The sequence below is a fragment of the Glycine max genome, chromosome 17, assembly GCF_000004515.6.
Source record: "Glycine max cultivar Williams 82 chromosome 17, Glycine_max_v4.0, whole genome shotgun sequence".
NCBI classification, from domain to species: domain Eukaryota; kingdom Viridiplantae; phylum Streptophyta; class Magnoliopsida; order Fabales; family Fabaceae; genus Glycine; species Glycine max.
Window position 1 is genome coordinate 34,706,376 of NC_038253.2, and position 21,691 is coordinate 34,728,066.

The 21,691-nt window shown below is 34.2% G+C and overlaps 1 protein-coding gene across 4 annotated transcripts; it reads right to left on the minus strand.

Moving 5' to 3' along the window:
* Positions 1–15,370: 15,370 nt before the first annotated feature.
* LOC100786958 (protein WVD2-like 5) lies at positions 15,371–21,371 on the minus strand. 4 transcript variants are annotated; one of them, XM_006601091.4, is made up of 10 exons: positions 20,950–21,370; positions 20,153–20,196; positions 19,619–19,898; positions 19,220–19,474; positions 19,026–19,066; positions 18,859–18,930; positions 18,638–18,734; positions 18,463–18,534; positions 18,271–18,381; positions 15,371–16,408 (listed from the first exon to the last, which is right to left on the minus strand). In XM_006601091.4, exons 3-10 carry the CDS (start codon positions 19,883–19,885, stop codon positions 15,881–15,883), a joined length of 1,443 nt encoding a protein of 480 aa, XP_006601154.1. In that variant the 5' UTR covers positions 19,886–19,898; positions 20,153–20,196; positions 20,950–21,370; the 3' UTR covers positions 15,371–15,880. The 4 variants fall into 4 exon arrangements, with proteins under 4 accessions (XP_006601154.1, XP_006601153.1, XP_040866903.1 ...); XM_006601090.4 differs by having other exon boundaries at positions 18,638–18,737; positions 20,950–21,369; XM_041010969.1 differs by lacking the exon at positions 20,153–20,196 and having other exon boundaries at positions 20,950–21,371.
* Between the last annotated feature and the right edge of the window lie 320 nt (positions 21,372–21,691).

Below are 21,691 nucleotides of genomic sequence, written 5' to 3' on the forward strand. Positions count from 1 at the left end.
TTTTCCATTCAGCTTCTATTGGTACTTTGTATTTTAAACTTTTTTTCTCTCCTTATATATGGTTCTGATCATATCCTAATCTAAGTGTATTAGGGAACAAAGAGATGGATTACTACTTACACGATATATGAAGGTAAATTTATATTTAGTTCATGACTTCATTATGTGAAAACTATTTTTTTTATTGTATTACCCATGTTTTATGAATTCAATTTTATTGTTTTCTTATTCTATTTGGTGGTCATAGGCAAAATTTTCTCTAGATAACACCATAGACCTTTTACTTTGTTAGATTACCCATGTATTTTCTCTATATTCTTAGCTCAACCCTCTTAAAATTAATAAGACTCGACATTTGCGGGTAACCTAACATCAATAGTACATAGGCTTTGATAGTTGATCATTGAATGTCAAGATTGATACGTTGTTGTTGAGATTAGAGGCACAAGTGATTGGTTTTGCAAAAGTGGTGTTAGGCCTACATAATCTAAGTTGGTTTTTTCTATAAAAAAATGATTTAGAATACCACCATTCTAACACGGTCTATACATCAAAATCATCATAGAATAGTCGCATTCAAAGATGGTATTTAATTGAAAACCATCTTTGAATGAGACGATTCTAAGACGGTCCCTATATAAGAACCATCGTAGAATTGTTTAATTCAAAGATGGTTTTTAACTAAAGATCGTCTTTGAATTTTACCATTCTAAGACGGTTTTCATATACACACTGTCATAAAATAGTATGATTCAAAGACAGTCTTTTGTTAAAAACCGTTGTTGAATGAGACGATTCTAAGACGGTCCCTATATGAAAATCGTCGTAGAATAGTTTCTTTCAAAGACGGTATTTAACTAAAAACCATCTTTGAATGAGACGATTTTACGATGGTTTGTCACATAATGACTATCTTATAATTAATGATTTTCGAAGTCGATTATTAGGGGACCATCGTGGAAAGTGTTAACTTTCCACGACTTCACTTTCGAAGACGGTTGAAGACCATCATGGAAGGCTTCAAAGGATCGTCGTAGAAGCCTGTTTTTTCTAGTAGTGGGGCTTCAGCCCCCCCTCCCCACAACTTCTTTTAATACCATTGTAACATATTGTAATGGGATATTTTTCTAGTAGTGGCGCTTCAACTCCCCTCCCCACAACTTCTTTTAATACAATTGTAACATATTGTAATGAGATAATGTTTCTTTTGGTACCACTTTGGTTTTAGTCATTTTATTGTTTAGGGTACTGTCATTGATGGGGAGGTTGTTTTGTAAGTTTTGTTTTGTTTCATTGAGGGAACTTTGGGATATTCTTGGTTTTTTATATTGTAGTTCTTGTTTTGATTAGGCACTCCTGGTGCTTCATTTAGACATTTTTTGCTTTTCAATATATATATATATATATATATATATATATATATATATATATATATATATACTATTTTTAGTAAAAAAGTGTATATATTAATTAATAAATTTAATAATATATGTTACATGTTTATATACTAATCTTTTAATAATATTTATTGTCACTAATTATAATGTAACTCAGGGAGATATATACAAATTAATAGATATGATAAGAATGATATCTTTATGACTTTTAATCAATTGTTGTTACCTCACTACAAGAAAAATGTCTTATACCTACAAACACCTTTACCTACAGACATGAATTAGTGTAGGTAAAATTTAAAAATACTTTATTACCTACCATTGTTCAATGTAGGTTAAATTCAAAGACTTATACTTACAGTTTTTAGTATACGTAAATCTTGATAAAAAAAAAAATTACCTACAACTATGTGGTGTAGGTAAAACCTTATAAAAACTTATACCTATAGCCATTACTACAAAATTATCCTGAAATAATGAATCTAATCTAATGCTAATTAAAAGTTGTGCACCATGGTCTATGCTGACATCTGTTTTAAAATAAATTAACAATATTATAATTTTAAAATATTTTAGTAAAATTATAACCTGACTGAAGCTCAGCTCCAATTTAGGGTTCAGAAGCAAAGCAATTATTAGATTATTATTTCATTTTCGTGGTATCCCCTTCTTTTTCCCAGGGATTTGTTCGATCTCTTGGAGATTTTTGTTCTCCGATTTAGGGTTTTCAGACCTTGACGATCTTTGCGGCCTTCACGACAGGGTTTTCTCTCGCTATGGCCTCTCTCCTAGCAGCCTTGTAGTCGTAGGAGCAATCGCGGCAGTCAGAGTAGCGGTGCTCGACGCAGAAGAGCACATAAGAGGTCGCCACAGCGGCAACGGAATCCAATGAGCCCCACGCGCTGCCGACAGAATTAGGTTTGATTCCCTAACCCTCCACAAATCCCTTTCTTCTCTTTGCAGTTTCTCCATGGAGAGCTCTGTAGAGGATTTCAGAGCCCCCGAGTCATGAGAGGTCGCTGATTTGGACGAGTCCATGAACCGCTTGAACCTCATGCTCTCTTTCAACAACGATTCTAAGCAACCTCACCAATGTGTCGCGGATGATGATGATGCTATGCCACCTCTTATTCCGCCTCCTTTGTTCAGTGGCGACGAGGTTTTCGATGATGTCATCAATCAGGTTGATCAGGTCCTTCACGAAGCTATTCAGAAATTACACCCCAGCAGATGAGGTTGATGTTGCAAAAGAGAATATAATTTAGATCTGAAGTGATTTTATCATGTTAGCTCACTAATTAAACTACTATTATTTGTATTTGGTGTAATCTTCATGAGTTCTGCGTGTAAGATGATCCAAACTCTGGTTCAGTTGATGAGAACTCTGGAGAAAATTCCAGAAGAGGTAAAGAAATTCAAATGCTCTAAATGATAATTTCATAATATTCTCTCTTTACAAACTAGTGCACTGGGGAAAGAAGTTTTTGAAAATGAAGGAAGTGAGTGGTATTAGAATAATACCGAATGGAGAAATAGCATTGAGGAAAATGTCGATGATAATCAGCTCAATAATACAACAAATGAGTGGCCTGACAACGGTTTGGGAAAACAAGGATGGAGAAAACTCTCGTCTGCAAGATTCTCATGAAGTGTGGCAAGAAGATGGTGGCTTCCAAGAGGCCGTGGAAAATTGGTTGGGAGGACCTTCTGATCATGAAAGTGCTCCAGTTGGTAGAATTTGTGGATTTTATTTTCCTGAAGATGACAACGTGTACAGTGTTGAACTCAGGGAACTTCTTAATAGGTATGTAAATACAAGTGAAGAGTTACTGCAATTATCTTTCTAATATGAAAGTTATAATCTAGAGTAAATCTTTCTGTTCATCTTGCAGGAGAAATGTCTCTAACCTCCTTCGCAGCAGCTTTCGTGAGAGTCTTGATCAATTGATATAGTCATATGTTGAAAGGCAAGGTCATGCTAACATTAACTGGGAATTGCAAGAAACAACTCTTTCTTCTGCCTCAGTAGAGCAGGACCTTGAGCAACATAGTAGGGATCAAATTGTTGGTTAGGAGGAGGTTACTGTTAGTCCACTTAACCTGCCCTCTTTACCTATACCACCTCCTTTGCCTATTTGGGACCAGCACCACCATCGTGACAACTAGTCACAGAATGACATAAATAATCAGGGTCTAGTAATCGTGCGTAAATTTGTTGTGTTATGTTCAACATGGTCTAATAAAGTGAAAATTAATTTTTATGCATTATTGGTCCTGTAAATGAATTTTATTTGATAATTTAAGTTATAAAATTTATTTGTTTTGCTGATGATATTATCATGCTATGATTTATAGGAACAAAAAAGTTGAAATTTACTAGGTATCACTATTTTTCCTTCGCTGATGTTTGCAATGGTGTAGATAGTAGATTCTTAACTTCATTTTTTTATTTATAAATGTGTTTTCATTTAAATAATTCTCTGATTTATCTTTTTTACAGGATTGGGAGATTATTAATGACTTGAGAATTGACATGGCTCGATTATAGCAAAGGATGAATAACATGCAGAGAATGCTGGAGGCTTGTATGGATATGCATCTTGAGTTGCAGCGATCTATGAGGCAAGAATGATAATTTCAAAAACTTCAAGTTTAAGTATTCATTATAAACACTGATTTCTACATTCTTTCCCCAGCACACTATTTTGATGAAGTTCCTCTACTATGATGATGTGACGGTATGTTCTTTAACATGAATAGCAAATCTTGGTTCCTTTTATCTGTCCTATGAGTTTTTGTATTGCCCAGACTTGAAATGCATACTTTGCTATGCAACTGGTGATTATTTTAGAATTCTATTATGCCAGAGCAAAGGGTTGAATTATATACAGGGTGATTTGACAATATAATTGTTTTATCCTACAGCCAGCTAATTATGACCCTCCTTTCTTCAAGGGATGCACTAATGAAGAAGCAACTATGACGTGTCTACATGTTGGGTTCTCCACTCCATTGGATCAGATTTAACACAAATGAAAGTGACATCTCAGACAAACTATAGTGACTCCGGGAGTACTGGACAGAAAACGATAAAGGCAAAAGAGCCCAGGAACAAATGGAATTGAAAATCAAGGGGTCTGACAGACTTTACATCAGAAGTTAAGAGGCCCCTATCACATTTTTATCAAACTCTACCGATGATTTATTTACTTACTTTTTTGAGGGGGTTATCCAACTTAGTGTTGCCTCTTTTGTCTCTTGTAACTTTTCTATCCTATTTTATTATATCTTTCATTCCTATTCTGGTTTTCTTAAGTTCAAGATTCATTAATTTATTATTCTTTTAGAATAAACCGGTCTCTTTTTTTTGTTGGCGGAGTGGGTAGATAGTAGATATGCTTATGAATTTGGGTTCAAACTTTATCATTGTTGTTTTTGATAAAAAAAAAAGTGTTTATTTGACTGATAAGTCATAATTCTTTTATTTTCTTGTTGTTGTGTGTAGTGTGTACTGATGAGAATATATTGGTCTTTGTGAGCAAATGTTGCTTACTTTTGTTTATTTCTTTTTTAAGTATAGGTTCGGGCTAAACACAAGGAAGTCTGCCTACACAAAGATAGTCCATTGGGAGAAACAATTCTTATTGCTTACTGCTATATCTTTTGCTTACTATTATTGTTGTACATCTTATTCAATATCTTGTCTTAATTAATACTCGTTATTTTTTTGTTATTATATATTATTTTACTTGTTGATTGCCATGTTGGTAGGAACATTTTCAGGCAGAGGCTTGAGATTGGGGATCGTGAAGCGGATATTGAGCAATGTCGAGTAAGTCAATTCAATCGTGAGGCTTGAGGTTGGTAGGAACATTAGTGTTTTCACAAGTCACAATCAAATTATATTGATATTGTATTTGAAATCTAATCCTCTAATTTCATGCCCAAGAACTATATTAAGATGACAAGATTAAGCAAAATTGTAAAGTGTAAAAAAAGTTATGTGGTATGATTATAACTTGTAAAGTGGTTATTAACTTATTTTAGAACTTAACTATTTAATCATACTTAACAATCTATAATTAAATGGTAGTATAAAAAACATTTATATTAATAAATCATGAAGATTTTGATGATATCAAGAAGAATTTGCTTGAGAAAGGGGGAGATGTAAATCATGCAAGCTTTGATGGTGTCGAGAAGAAATCACATGTTTGTCATCATCAAAAAGGGGAAGAATGTGAATGTATGTATACATGATTTTGATGATGTCAAAGAAGAATCTAACAAGGCTGCTTCAAATGATAAGCATTTGCTTCAAGAATAATTCAAGATTGCTTCAACAAACAAAGCCTTGTTTTAAGATTCACTAAAGACCAAGCCTTGCCTTAAAACAAAGTGCTTTCAAGACATGCAAGGCTCTGGTAATCGATTACCAGGAAGTGTAATCGATTACCAGAAGACAGGGTTGAGAAATAGCTGTTGAAAAAGGTTTTGAATTTGAATTTTCAACATGTAATCGATTACCATATGTCTGTAATCGATTACTAGCAACGAAACTTTGGAAATTCAAATTCAAAAGTCATAACCCTTCAAATTATAACTGTGTAATCGATTACACAAACATTGTAATCGATTACCAGTGGAAAGTTTTCAGAAAATCTGCCAACAGTCACATCTTTTCATTAGATTTGTGAATGGTCATCAAAGGCCTATAAATAGGTGACTTGGGCACGAATTTTAGACAGAGAGTATTTTTGGTCCAAAATGTCTTATCCTCTCAAAAGACAATGAGAGAGATTCCAAAAGAACTTCATTGTCAAATGCTCTCTCAAAAGAAATCCTTGACCAAACACTTGCAAAATCTATAAGGATTCTTACATGATCTTCATTGTAATATTCTTCTCTTGAAGAGAGAATTCTTCTTCCATTCTTCTTATTCAATGAGATTGGTTAAGAGACTGTGAGTCTCTTGTTGTAAAGCATCTGAACACAAGGGTTGGGTTGTCTCTGTGTGGTTCAGACTTTGTAAAGGATTTTACAAAGATAGTGGAAATCTCAAGTGGGTTGCTTGAGTACTGGACGTAGGCACGGGTTGTGGCCGAACCAGTATAAAACTGTGTTTGCATTCTCTCTTCCCTTATCTTATTTATTTTGTTGCAATCAATTGTGTCTTGCATGTTTAAAGAACATTGTTAAATTGATTGTTGTTGCTTCTTCTGTATTCTAAGCCTATCCCTCTTAAGATTATTGAGGCCACAAGGTCCAACATTCTGCACACTACTTTTATCATCCTGTACTTTGTGTAGAAGGAATAATTGTTGATATCATATCCCTTCCATGTTGGCAAATTGAGATTTGGGCCAACAGCTAACAATCTTAATGTTCTTGAAGCACTGTCATCAACAAAGATTGATTCTCTAAACCAATTAAAGAAAGTTCTGTTGTGCTCTTGCAACACCCTCATCATGTTCATTTTTGGGTGACTAACTCTGAGGATTTGTTTGTGAGCTTCTATGTACAAAATCACCTCTATTGTGTTGTTTAATAAATATATATATGCGCTTGTGAGACCTCTTGTCTAGTCATTGTGACAACATTGTATCCTCATATACCCTTACCTCCACCTGTCCTGTCATAACGACTTTCAGGAATGCCGACAGATTTAACTGTGTCAATGTACTGCAAACAAAACTCAATACATTCTTCAACAACATACCTTTGAACAATTGAAGCTTCTGGTCGGTATTGATTCTTGGTATAACCCTTTAAGACCTCTATGTACCGCTCAACTGGATACATCCACCGTAAAAAAATGGGACCACACAATCGAATCTCCCTCACCAAATGAACAATTAAGTGAACCATAATGTCAAAAAATGATGGAGGAAAATACATCTCCAATTGACAAAGGACAATGGCAGCCTCATTCTCCAAATCATCCAATTGTCGAGGGTCAATGGCTTTGCTATAGATAGCATTAAAAACAAAGCACAAATGAGTTATTGCGACCCTAACTTTGTCAGGCAAGATATCGCAAATCGTTACAGGTAATAGTTGTTGCATTAACACATGACAATCATGAGACTTCAAGCCAACCAATTTTAGATCATTGACAGATACAAGGCTCTTAATATTTGAAGATTATCCTTGTGGGACTTTTAGACTCCGCAGACACTCATAAAAACTTCTCTTTTCTTTTGTGGACATTGTGAGGCAGGTTGGGGGCAGATAAGTTCGCCGACCGTGTGATATCGGATGCAATTGCTCTCGTATGCCCATTTCAACCAGGTCTTGACGACACTTCAAACCATCCTTTGTCTTACCTTTAAAATTAAGAAGGGTGTCAACTAAACTATCACAAACATTTTTCTCGACATGCATCACGTCTATACAATGTCTAACATCAAGATCGGACCAGTAAGAAAGATAAAAAAAATATTGACCTTTTCTTCCATATGTTTGGGTTAGATGATTCCTTCTTTTAGGTCTTCCCAAAGACAGATGCGATATCGTTTAACGGATCATAAACTTCTTTTCCAGTCAATGGATTTGGGGCAGTTTCATTTTCCTGACTCTCATTAAAAGCTTTTTTTAATCGACAGTACAGGTGATAAGGTTTAAAAAATCTTCGGTGCCTCGTATATACTGTCTTCTTTCCATGTTTAAGTTGGATGAAGCTTGTATTTTTCTCACAGATAGGACATGCGCGATGTCCTTTTACACTATATCCACTCAAATTTCCATATGCTAGAAAGTCATTAATGGTACAAAAAACCATAGCACGCAAGGTGAACGTCTGCTGCACATTCGCATCCCACACACGAACCTCCTCTTCCCATAATTTTCTCAAGTCTTCAATCAAGGGAGTAAGATAGACATTAATATCATTCCCTGGCTTCCTTGGACCAACTATCATCATACAAAGCATAATGTACTTTCGTTTGATGCTCAACAAATGAGGGAGGTTGTAAATCATCAGCAAAATAGGCCATGAACTGTGGTTAGTGCTTAAGCTACCAAAAGGATTCATTCCATCCAAAGCAAGACCAAGCCTAAGGTTTCTTGGGTCGCCACCAAAATCAGGATACAAATAATCGATTATCTTCCATTGCAGAGAATTAGCTAGATGTCGGAGAATTCCATCAGTTTTCTGTCATATGCATGCCATGTAAGGTTTTTTGCATCATCTGTATTAGCAAACAATCGCTTAAACCTTGGTATTATTGGAAGATACCAGTAGACCTTTGTTGGACGACTGATGCTTGTGCTTACTTCATCACTGCATTCATCATCCTTAACTTTGTATTGTGATACCCCACATGTGGGGCACTTATGTATTTCTGCAAATTCATTTCTGTACAAAATGCAATCATTAGGGCATGCATGGATTTTTTGATACTCCATTCCAACTGGACATAAAATCTTCTTTGCCTCGTAGCGATTCTTCGACAACGTGTTATCTTCAGGAAGCATCTTCTTCGGTAACACAAGCAATTTAGTGAAGCTCTTGTCACTCCACCCAAATCGTGCCTTCAAGTTCACCAAAGCAAATGCCGATGATAACCTTGTGAAAGCTGTGCACCCCGAATGCAAAGGCTTGTTTGAATCATTTTGTTTCTTGTCATACAAAGGTGCATGTGCTTGTTGAAAACTGTGTTGCCCAAGATAGCAAATCATCTCTTCTATACCATGTCCCATGTCTATATTAACCTACTCAACGTTAGAGATAGTTGGCATGTCTGGCAGTTCCCCATGCCATATCCATTTTGTGTGATTCGGAATGATACCCTCACATATAAAATGAGTTCTTATGTCATTTACTGATTGTCGTCTCCCATTTCCACATTTAACACATGGACAGAAAAATTTTCCACGCAAAGATTGTGCATTACGTTTAGTAAATTGCAAGAATTCTTCAACACCATTCTCGTACTCTTGACTAATGAGTGATGCTTTCATCCAAGTTCGATCCATGTTTTCCCTTTGCTGTGACACTTCATTAAGTTATACAACATGCATGAACACCTCACTTTTTTTTACTAAAGGTGTGGCCCTATCCCATTCAATAAGACATTTTTTATAGTTGATTAATACATATGGGTTTTTTGTCTTTAGTTAAATTTGACAAAATTTCAACAGCAGTTCGCATTGGTCTCCAAGTACACGAGATGAAAGTCGTGCCATGTGATCATCCACCACATTAAAGTATGCACTCGGAGAACAAATTGAAATGCAATATACCAAAATTTTGTCAAATTTTACAAAAGAAAATTAACCCATATGTATGAATCAACTATAAAAAATGAGTCTTCCCAAACTGTCTAAACAGACAATTCAAGATTCAATACATCGATTAATGCAAACTGTCTGTATTAATCATTGTATTGAATCTCAAACGAGAATCTAAGGTTCACTTGCAATGCACCATGATAACTAGTTAAATAAAACAATAGCCATATATCAATAAGCATGTATTAATCACAAGTGTTGGACAACCAAATGCATACCTGGAAAGATATTGACATCGACAACAAGGAGTGCGATTAGGGCAGTATTCTTTGTACACAAAACTATCCACTAAAGTACACTGGTCGTTAACGAAGACTTAACTTCCTAAGTCTGACTTTGAAAACTTCGACCTACAACCAAAACCAATTGTTAAGAATTGAATACTAGAAATAAGGCAAAAAAGTGTAAGCGTCGAAGTCTGTGGCAGTGTGGTTTGCAAAATAGTATAATCTTTTATAAAATATGCAGATATAAATAAATTATCAAGTGCAATCAAAACTATTAATGTAATGGGCAATACAAAAGTCATAATGATAGAGAAGTTGAGATTTTAGGATTTAAAGATTTCAACTAACAAACTTGAGATTTTAGCACCGAGACTCAGTAGATTTGAACTAAGTACATGAATTAAAGCACTATACATGAATCTAAAAAATACATGAAGCTATGCATCAAATTTTACAACAAGTTCCAATACGTTTTTTTGTAGTTTCCAACACTCCCCCCAAGTTGTAGCATCTTTGAAAGCTTAGAAGAAATACATTGAAATTAAGGTCCCCAAAGATTGTCAACATGTCTACAAGTTGATCATTACAATTAACAGATTTAGTAATTTTTCTTCAGACAGAATTATGCACAATAAGCCAAAATTTCCATGCAGTTTCATGCTTTGGTCTATGTACATTTATAAAATACATAACACGGGCAGAGCAATAGTGAGTCTCACATTCTCATGAATAAAATGACATTAACATTGCCAGGTTAGTGAGTGAATCTAAAGAAACTGATCATTGCCTAAAATTAAGATCATATGACTACTTACACAAGTCAACCATAGCCACAAGCATTGCCTAAATAATGACACATCTATAGGAAGTATAAATTCAAATTATTTTTTGGACGATTTCCATTTTATCTTTCATTGAGCCTAACATCAATTGCTTAGTCAAATGTGTGTATCTGTCTCTTGTTTCATCATGCAACTAATCCAAAGGATGCACCTCTATTACTATGTCTATTACAACACACTGAACCATAGAGCATGGCAAAACATAATAAAGACTATGGAAAATTACCTTCATTCCTGTGCTGAATGTTCTCATGATCATCTAATGTCTATATTTTCTTCTTCCAAATTTCTATAGAATCTAACGTCGTCATAATTATCCTTAACTTAAGCAAAATATTATAGAATCATCGACCTTGGATATCAATATGCAACTTGTTTAGGTTTCTCCTCTTCAAGTATGTGAAATGGAGTAAAGGAACTCCATAGCAGGAGGCACTAATTTAGGAAACATTTGAAGAATAAGGATGGGAAGGATTTTAATATAATTTTGTCATAAAGGCTTTGATATGTTAAAAACTAACCCAAACCAAATTTTTAAACTTTCTATATTGGAATAGTGGGGCTTAATATTGGTTTTATATCTAGCTTTCTACATTGGAATAGTGCTTGCTACTTGTCAGTATATTGAAAATCAAAATTCTCCCTAGTACAATCAAGATTCAACAATTCCATGTGTTAGCCTATTCATGGGACTGCTAATAAATATTCAATTTAATGAAATTTATTTTTCCTTGTTGATTTCCTAAGGTGTCTCCACACACTTTGGGTACGAAATTAATCTATTTGGGCACTAAATAATATGGTTAGGTCCTTCCCACAAGTGATATATGTCTGCAGGACTCAAAGTTTTTGTAACTACCACCTTATGCTACAGAAAATGCAGTAATGTTATTTATTATCTTTATGTGTCCCTTTAAACTTCATTGATGATTCAACCAATGCTATAAAAAAGGCAGTTAGTGGAGACACTTGTTGTTCTAGACAATTTTTGTAGCTATTTAAGTTATCCTACAAATATTCATAGAAGCTCATACCTTCCAATAAGAAAGAGTATTGCTTTTTCTTTTTTTTGTAAAATAAAATAACATGAAAGAATTCTTTATCAATTCATTCATTTTTAAATTTGGTTTTAAAAACCCTAGGTAAAGGGATGTCACAAACCATGAAAGTTTACTTTTTTTTTATCAAAGTAGCAATGAGCTATTTTTATCAATTCGAAAATGGCAAGAATCCAAGACACATCACTCCATTCACCAACTATAAATACCCTTCCAGAGTTAAGTACTCATAAATCAAAATATAACATTCACTGGTATACAAAGGAGATGGCTTGCAGGGTGCAGAAAAGAATTTCACTGTGCAGAAAACTTGACATTCTCTGAGTCCTTGAGTCCTTACCTACTCAAACTCTGTAATAATGTTGTCTAACTCCATCTATTTATAATCCCTCTTCCTCAATTTCTTTCCCATGATTATAAGCATTTAATAATCATTTTTCATGCGTTGAAGTTGTTTCTGTTTTTTGCTTTGAAGGCCAACAGAACCTCCCTTGCCAAGAGTACCGTTGTACTAACTCCTCCAAATGCAAAATAAATGTCACCTCTAGTAATTTTGAGATAGATGAGCTTTCCAATCAATGTTGGATATCTCAAGATCTAAATAAGGCTCTTGATTAGACAACAATTATGATTTGGATCATGGGACTATCAATGGGTCAACAATCTTAATTTGTTAACATACTTGCTTCTTTAAGTATGTCTAATGCTTACATCCTTTTGTGAAATGATGATTCCATCCTTTGGTTGAGTCACTTAATACCATGTAAATGTGCTTAATTTTCTAAGATATTTGGTCTGCAAGTGGTTGAATAAGTGTTCTTTTAGGTAAGAATTTTCTATATGGTCATTACATGTGATAACTATGTCATGCATCACTCATCAACGTAAACTACCAGACAAACACATTTACAAGGGAGATGTAAGGAAATAAAAGATTCAATTATATGTTTCATAGTGTTTTATTCCAACATTTTGAACAATAGAATTGAATGCTAGTGGCAACAAACAACTAAGACTTCTTAACAGAGGATAAATGAAGTCTTAGTGAAGCAGTGTTATGCACCAACAGGAACAACAACACAGTGCTATCCAAATTCATAATGTTACCTGTCCAAGGAATGAACAGTAGGAGCTCCACTTAGGAATGAACAGAGTATACACTGCAACACCAACTGCACGCTTTGCAGACCTAGGGTTGAAATACCATGAATTAGTTCAAAATGCGAAATGGGAGTACATTAAACAAGCCCATTCAAATGGTGCATTCAGCCCCCAACATTTCATAACCCATAGAACCCCATAAAGCTTTAAACTTAGAGACAATAAAGAGAGTACAAAAACAAACCTTCAATAGTCACGTTGAACCAAATGGCGGCACAAGACGTTGTTCGACAGCCCGATTTTGGAAGAAAGGTATATGACAGAGAGTGAGTGTTGGAGACGTGAGGTCAGTTTCGGGAAGGAATGGAAGTTTCTGAATGTATATGTTAGCTACGACGTGGTGATAGGGACGTTGTCTGACTGACTTAAGCTAGAGGCACGCGCGATTTCATTAATTTAATTGGCTTTGAATTCCACGACGGTGTTAGTAGAAAACGTCGTGGATTTATCATTTCTACAATGGTGATAATAAGCATTGTCGTTGTATGTTCTAATTCAAGACAGGCTTTGTTCCACCGTTGTTGTTTACAAAATGATAATTACAAAAATGACACCGCCTATCATTCTAAGACGGTTTCTAGCGATCGATGTTGTATGTGCATCGTAGAAGCCTCTTTTTCCAGCAGTGCCCCCTTCTATCCCCTCCTTCCATCCGTCCCTCTTAAGATGTGTTGGCACAAGATTATTCACTAATGATGTATTTAACAATGAAGTGTTTTTTTATTCAGTGAATTAATGCTTTTGTGTAACATGTGATCATCTTACATGGATTATATACCACTAAGGTGGATTGAATAAGTACCAAGCAAAATCTTACAAACAAATTTTAATTTCAATTTTGGTTTTAGAATTAGAAATAAAAATATGTAAAATATTAAATAAAATTTCTTTCTAATTTTAAATTGAAAAAAAAATGTGAAGCTATGTTTAGCATTCATTTAATCTACCTTGATAGCAAACAATCAATGTAGGATAGTTAAACACTGAGAGGTGACATAGTTTATTGTTAGTTATATCATTAGCTAATAGTCTTAGAACATTTACAATGAAAAATAACTTTAGAACAATTTCTTATGCGATTTTACCATTTGCTACTATCATATAAAAAATTACCTATATAAGCAACTGTTCTTAATATTATTTTTTAAAGAATTATGAGATAATTGTAAGACCTAGTTTAAATTTTTAAGGATTATAGCAGCAAGAAAAGGCTGAAAGTTTTTAAGTCCCATGCAATATTATTGGGACCACTAAAAATGAGTTAAACATCTCCACAATGGTATGCTCATAAGTTGATGTTGAGGACCAAAAATGCCAACTTAAAAAACAAAAGACATTGCAACAAACAAAATAATGGGGTGAACCAAAAAAAGTTACAACAAACATAAAAGTGGGAAGGACCCAAAACTTGAAACTCACATAAATACAAGATTCAAAAAGGGAATTTTCTTTCTACAGAAGAGCGGAAGAAGATCCCTTCAAAAAGTTATTCGCATAGGTCGCTCAAGTGTCATATAATAAAATTGCAATGCCATGGCTTGTAGATAGCTACATCATTAATTAAACATTGTAGAGTTGATGTTGGAGAAAAAAAATATTGACTCTAATAAAATAAGGGATTGAAATAAATACAAAATTTTAAACTAACCAATAAAGAAATAAATAGTAAATTTACTTTTTTAATATCTAGTTATCTTTAAAAAATGGATGAACAGTATATCAAGGTAGCAACATCATAATGGACTAAATGGAGTAAAGTATCAAATTCCACAACATATAGGTGAAGTACTTTTGAGCTAAACCACGATACTAAAGTGTAACTTATGCTAAAGAAAACATAGTGTTTACATTTTTCTTCTCATCCATATTAAAAACGTTTACATTTCATCCAATGATGTGATAACACTAGAGTTGCTAAACTCATTAAATAACATGATAATTTGAAACGTAATTGAATTAAAATGCTTGAAAGTCGTGGGACAAAACTGTGATGCAATTCATGCTTTTACTACCATTATCTAAATTAGAATTAAAATTTCATTTCACTAACTTAAATTGGTCTTTAATGCTAACTTTTATCACGCGGATTACTAAGGTAAAATTCCAATTCTGATTAGACAACACCAAAAGTACATATTCCATGTAAGTTGTCTTTTAAATTGTAAAGTGGATATACATCCAAAAGAGGCCTTATTTAGACAAAGTTTAACATGTAAGAGATTAAAAGTACATTTTGGGGAGGGAACTGGAAGGAGACAAATTATAAGAAAAATTCATTACCTTATTCGAAGATAACGATAAATAAAAAATGTACTTATTGGCCTTATTGCATGCTGTGCATAAGGAAAGGTTAATAGCCAAAATGTACTACAATGGGAGCAGAAACTGAGTTCTTATAGTAACAGAAGAATTTGATCAATGAAAAACCAAAGCTGTACGACAAAGCAGAATTTGATCCATATGATTCAGCTAGAAGGGTGTCCACAACACAAACAGCTTGTACATGAGACAATGTCAAATTTGTTTAACAAAGCAAAGGCCTGAACAAGAAGCACTTGAACCATCACCAGATGGCAAACTTTCTCAAAATTTTGCTCCAAATAAATGTCCACTAAACAGACAAGTGCTGCACATATACCAAAATAACATCAACTAGAATAACCTGGCAAATTGTTAAGTACACATTGTTGCAAGCGCGAAAGAGAATGAGGACTGGACCAGCAAGATTGAGAGTGGGTAAACACAAAGAAACAATGTTGCTTGGACATCATGATGACAATTGACAACACAAATTGTAATGCAAATCTGCAAGCCTTCTTCATTGTCAAATAATGAGTCATATGCTTCTATAATATCTCACCAGATGATGAATCAAATTCTCGGAAAGTAACCTGCTATTTTGTTCAATGCGCTGCCATGATAGGTTCTTTTGCCAAGGAGAGCTGAGGATTCTCTTCAACTGCTATGTCACCATTCACATGAGACACTTCTTCACTTGGCTTATCTGAAGGAAGAACCACATTCAGCAGCACAGCATCACTTGTTTCACTGGACAAGGTACTTTTCTCTTCATTTGCTGCAATCGTCTTGGCTTTCTCCTCTCCTGTAGCATTGGATAAGTTGGTATGTTTTTTAGCAGCACTAGACAAGGAGGACTTTTCATCTTTGATAGCCTTGGATGAAGTTGGTGCAGTCCTTGAATTTGATACACTGTTCCTTTCAGGGGCCAGCCGAGCAGGAAGAGATCTTCGTTGTGGCTTCTTTTGATGGACAGGAGGAGTAGGTCCCTTAGTGAGGTTACTCTCTGACACTTTCTCATCCAGACTTAAACGAGCTAGTCGTGAACTGCTGCTGTTGTTTCCATCTGACTCTGAATTTGCTGAACTCTTCTTACGACCGAGCTTGGGTGATTTTGCTCTTGTAGTTGGTATCTACATTAGTAACACACATAAGCTAAAGATGCTTATCTTCCTAAATGGCCAGACTAAACTTGCATTATCAAGAAATGCCCCTTTAGTTATACTAAATTATTAAAAAAGTCCCCGAAAAACTAAAAGTGTCCAAGTGTGTGTGTGTGATTGTGTGAGCATTATAAATTAAATTTGAATGTAATTGATTTTGAAGTAAAGTGAACTATGTTTAGATGTTTTTACTCTAAACACAAGTAAACCTTGGTATAAATTTTTTAATTATCCAACACAAAATTAATTTTAGACTAAGAATCAACTCCTCAATGTGATACCAAATATATGAACATTTACTTACAATCACCTTAGTTGATATTACAAGATTTTGGATGATCCAACCTAAATTCAAACACGCACTAATGGTATCCAATAATTGTGAGAGAATTTATATAGGTCTTTATTGGATGACTATATTGATGGATATTCACAGTTATCTGCAAGTCATTCTGTATAGATGTTACAATTCATAGGGACTTAATTATAAAATTTTCTAATTAGTAAGAACCTAATTGAAAACATAGTCAACTGTCAAGACTGAAAATTATAGTTATCCATTTAAAATTTTTTGGAAGCATACAGATCTTGCTAAGAACTTATAAATTGGAAGGACCTATTTGAAATCTCGGTGAAACTATAGGGACATAAAGTAATTTAACCTTATAAAAAAATGATCGAGTATAGGATCAATGGTCCAGATAACAAAAAACTCAAAAATTGATTACAACCATGCTTGCTCACAATGATATGTTTAGTCAGCAAAGCAAGGAGGACAAACAATTCAATGTACGAGTGACAGAAAACTGAGGTTTTGGCATCACTTCATAGATAAAAAGATATTAGAAACGCTTGTTGTATAATTATGCAATAATATTCAAATACTCATTGATATAAAGCAGATATGCAAAACATGCACACCACTTGTGGTCAACAAATTGGAGCTACCACACTAAACCATCTGCTGGTAGTTATAAAAAATTCTACAAGTGACATCAGGAAATCAGTATAGATACACTCAAACAACTTATTCAGCTATACAAGTCATCTAGGACAACAAATTAATAATAAAATATTTAAAACAAATAAAACAATTACAAGTCTGATGGCTTATTTTGGAAAATAGCAAACCCCTGTAATCTTAAAAATCATGTATATGTTTAAATCTCCAAATCACATCCAAATATAAAGATTTCCAGCAGAGATTGATGGAAATAGGTATTTGCATAAAACAATGCAATGTTCTAATTGATAGTCTATAACTTTTGCAAAATATCTTTCAAATCTTCCAATACATGTAGTATTTAGTGTGCGATCTGCCTACAAATAATGGTTCAACAATCTTGGAAAACATAATTTTTATTAGCAAAGCTGAAATTATATAACAAAACTCCATAATAGGCTAGGCTTTCAAAACGGAAGTATTATTCTATTTTTATATCCAATACAGTAATTAATAAGTGAATCCACAATCCTATAATGAACGAAGATAAAAGAAAAATTCATAATCACACGATATTTAAGAACAAGCAAGAAAACAAAGAGAGAGAAATGGGAACAGAGAGAAGAAAAGCTTACATCTGCAAAGAATGCTCTTTACCAATTATTTTTAGAAAATTATTATATGCTTTGTCTCAAGCCCCATGCAATATGTATCCTCTCATGTGTTTTTGTGTATTTACATAGCAGCACATGCATACAAACATATAAACCACATATGGCTTCAAAGCAAAGAAATATCATTTGAAAATAATTAGTGCAGGTTGAAGAGTACACATGCTAGGCATGCATGCAAGTAGAAAGACAGACACAGAGAGAGAGAGAGAGAGGACCTTCTTTAACTCCGCCTTAGCAGGAGCAGGCTCCTGGTAAAAACTTGGCATTGGAGTTGCTTTAAAATTCAGACTCTTCCTAAGCATCTTAATCTCGGCTTCTTGGGTTTCCTATAAAAGGGGTGAATGATTGACATGATTAAAAGATAAATTCTCAATTCACAATTTAGCCTAGATATGAAGTATTCTCACCTTGGATTTTGCTTGCAAGTTACTCTTCTCCACCTCCTTTGCCTGAATCCTCTCCTCAAGCTTATTGTAGAACTGCTCACCAAAATATCAATTGAATTTTTTATGTACAAACTTATTCAAAAGAAACTTGGACAATGACAAAGTACAAGGAAATAAGAATGTACTGATTATTCACCTCTCTCCTTCTCTCAGCTCGTTCACCACACTTAAAACTGAATCCATAATTTGGAAGTGTTCCCACCCTTTGAGGTTTGGCATCTTCTGTGTTGGAACTTCTAGGAGGATTAAGGTTAAAACACAATATACACAGCACCACACTCAATAATAAATTTAAATAATAGAGACCCAGTAGTTCCAGATTTTCACTCATAAATATACAAACCCAAAAAAGGATACAAGGAAGATTCTGCTTCTCCTTGAACTTTATCAATGGGTTCTTTTCTCGATGATTTTGGTTTTGTCTTCTCCCTGTATCCAAAACATCACAGTCCACCAGTTAAATAATAACAACAATCTATCTTTCTAGCAATGGAACATAGACAAGAAATACAAGCATTACATACACTGATACTTCAGAAGATGTTGCATCAGACTTCGAAGGGTGCTGAGAAAAACAAAGTGCAAAAACTATCAGGGAATGCCAAAACTATAAACTTGATTACCAAAAAGAGATAAAAGATAAAAGAAAAGAAGCACATTTATCTAAGTTCCTTAGTAATAAATGGGAAAATCAAGCAAAGGTAATAACAGAGTCTACCTTGGGCTTAGACAATTGTGTCTGCCGGTCATTGAAAGATCTGCTGCTTTTAGTAGACTGTCTTGGGCGAGAGTCTAAAGCTGAAGTACCATTTGAAACAGATGAAGATGCTTCTTTATCTTTTCCAATTTTGCTCTTATTCACCAAACTTGCATGAACACCACTGGAACTTGGAGCCTTTGCATTCTTGTTCTTGACAAGACCCTTTGGTGCTCTTGATTGCTTTGTTTGATCTGATATTTTAACTTCCTCTTCCTAGAATTGAGTAAATACATGAGATCCAGATATATATATATATATATATATATATATATATATATATATATATATATATATATATATATATATATATGTAAACAACTTAATGAAAGCAACTCAAGGAAAACAAAATCCTCTAACCTTAGGAATGGTCATATTAGTGCCATCAATGTTGTCATTTGATTCTTTGATTTCTGCCACAAATGAGTTATCAGATGCAGCACTATCTGACTGATGGAAATTATCGAAGTTCCCATTTAGAGCTACAGTTGCAGCAGTTTCAGTAACACTGGGGTCTAAATCATATGAAACGCCATCATCGTCTCCAGAATTTGAAGGTTCATCATGAACACCATTTTGGTGGACTACTTCAACCCCATCAGCAGGTAAAAGGTTAATTGGATCCATCACTCACACTAGCCTACCAGTTACATAGAAACAAAGAACTGTGACTTAGAGATGCTAATACACAAGAAACAAATATATATCCTTAACAAGAACAAGTTTAACCATTTATTTGGTATTCATCTGCAATGCTGCCCCTATAGCCAGGCCAGCTTTGAAACATCTAGATGCAAATTCTCAAAACATTTATTTTTCTTTTCCACCGTCCATAAACAAATAGAGATTATAATATTTCAAAACATAGTTCATCATGTTGTAATGGCAACTTACCTACTAGAAGAAGAAAATAGGAGTGAAATGACAATGTAGAAGACCTGTCAGGTTGTGTCACAGGTTATTTACCATTCAAATTGGAGTAAGCAACACAACATAATTATCATAATTCAGAACTTTCAGTTAAACTTTTCCTCTATCCTGGGGTAAGAAAATTCAAGTAAAATATGATAAATACGTATTCATCCCATTTTCAAAGCCATTGACACTAATTAATAATCAATAACCGTTGTAGAGCAATTTTGTTTCACAATCCAATCTCCTCCTCGTTTCTAGTGCATGAAGAAAAACCGGGGCAGGATTTTTATTTTCAATACGACACAAGAAAAAGGGGGAAAGACAATATAATCAAGATTCACATGATTGAGAGTTAGAGCCCTAATTCAAAGCTTATGCACTTGCCTAGCAGTTAGCATAGCAACAAGTATAAAAGTTCTTGTTAAATGCAAAACTATTCTCATCAAGAGTTAATGAAAGACTAAAACTTCAACTGGGGATTTAGCCAAATCATCATGATTATGAACAATGCTCAGATTCCCAATCCCTCCCCTCCCAATCCAACACTGATCTCACACCAAATTCATGCCACAAAACAATCCAATGACAACCCAAGTTCCATTCTTGATACAGAACATTCCCAACAAACAAATAAATCAAAAACAAATAACCAAACCAATCTCACTTAAAATTTCAGAATAAACAAGAAGTCAATAACACAACCCCAGATACAAAAATTTGATTTTTCTATCACATCAGTCACCAACAAGTCAAAATTCCACAACAAGAAGCGTTACCTGGCAAAAGGGTAGTCAAAATGCCATGAAAAGTTGGACACTGAAACACCACCGATGCAAGCAGAGTGACCTGAAGTGCACAGAACAAAGAGATCTAAAGCCCCCCAGAAAGAAAACCGACCCAGAATGAGGATTGAGTAGAGGATCACGATCCAAGGATCCACACACAACACCAACAAGATCCGAAAGATTGAAACTGTAGATTTTGCTGATTGAAAGATTGTATTTTTTTTTTTCTTTACATGGTATTAGAGAAAACCAAAAGGCAAAGAAGAGAGAGAAAGAGAGAAGTCTTATAAATAAGGAGAAGGAGAAGGAGCGGTTTTGAAATGGGATTGAAGGTGAAGTCGCTCTCTCTTACTGGAAATGGCGAGTGAGAGAGTGAATGGGTCACACAGACATAGAGACACAGAGACAGGGTCAGACTATACGGTTTTTTCTTCAAGATAAATTAATTATTATTAATTACTATTAAATAAAATACTATTCACTACGGTTTTTTACTTTTTACAAGTTCCCCCAAAAATACTGATAAATACACCGTTAATTAGCCACTACTCTTAACAAAATACCGCTACTCTCCCTTCACCTTAACGCTATTTAACTGTTCTTAATGTGGCTGCAGGTTTTTCATTTCTAGAATTTATCGAAGTTAAAAATTTAAAAATAAATATTTCATAAAAAAATAAAAAGAGAAGAAGGAGATACATTGATTCCATATAAAATAATTTTATAATGTCAT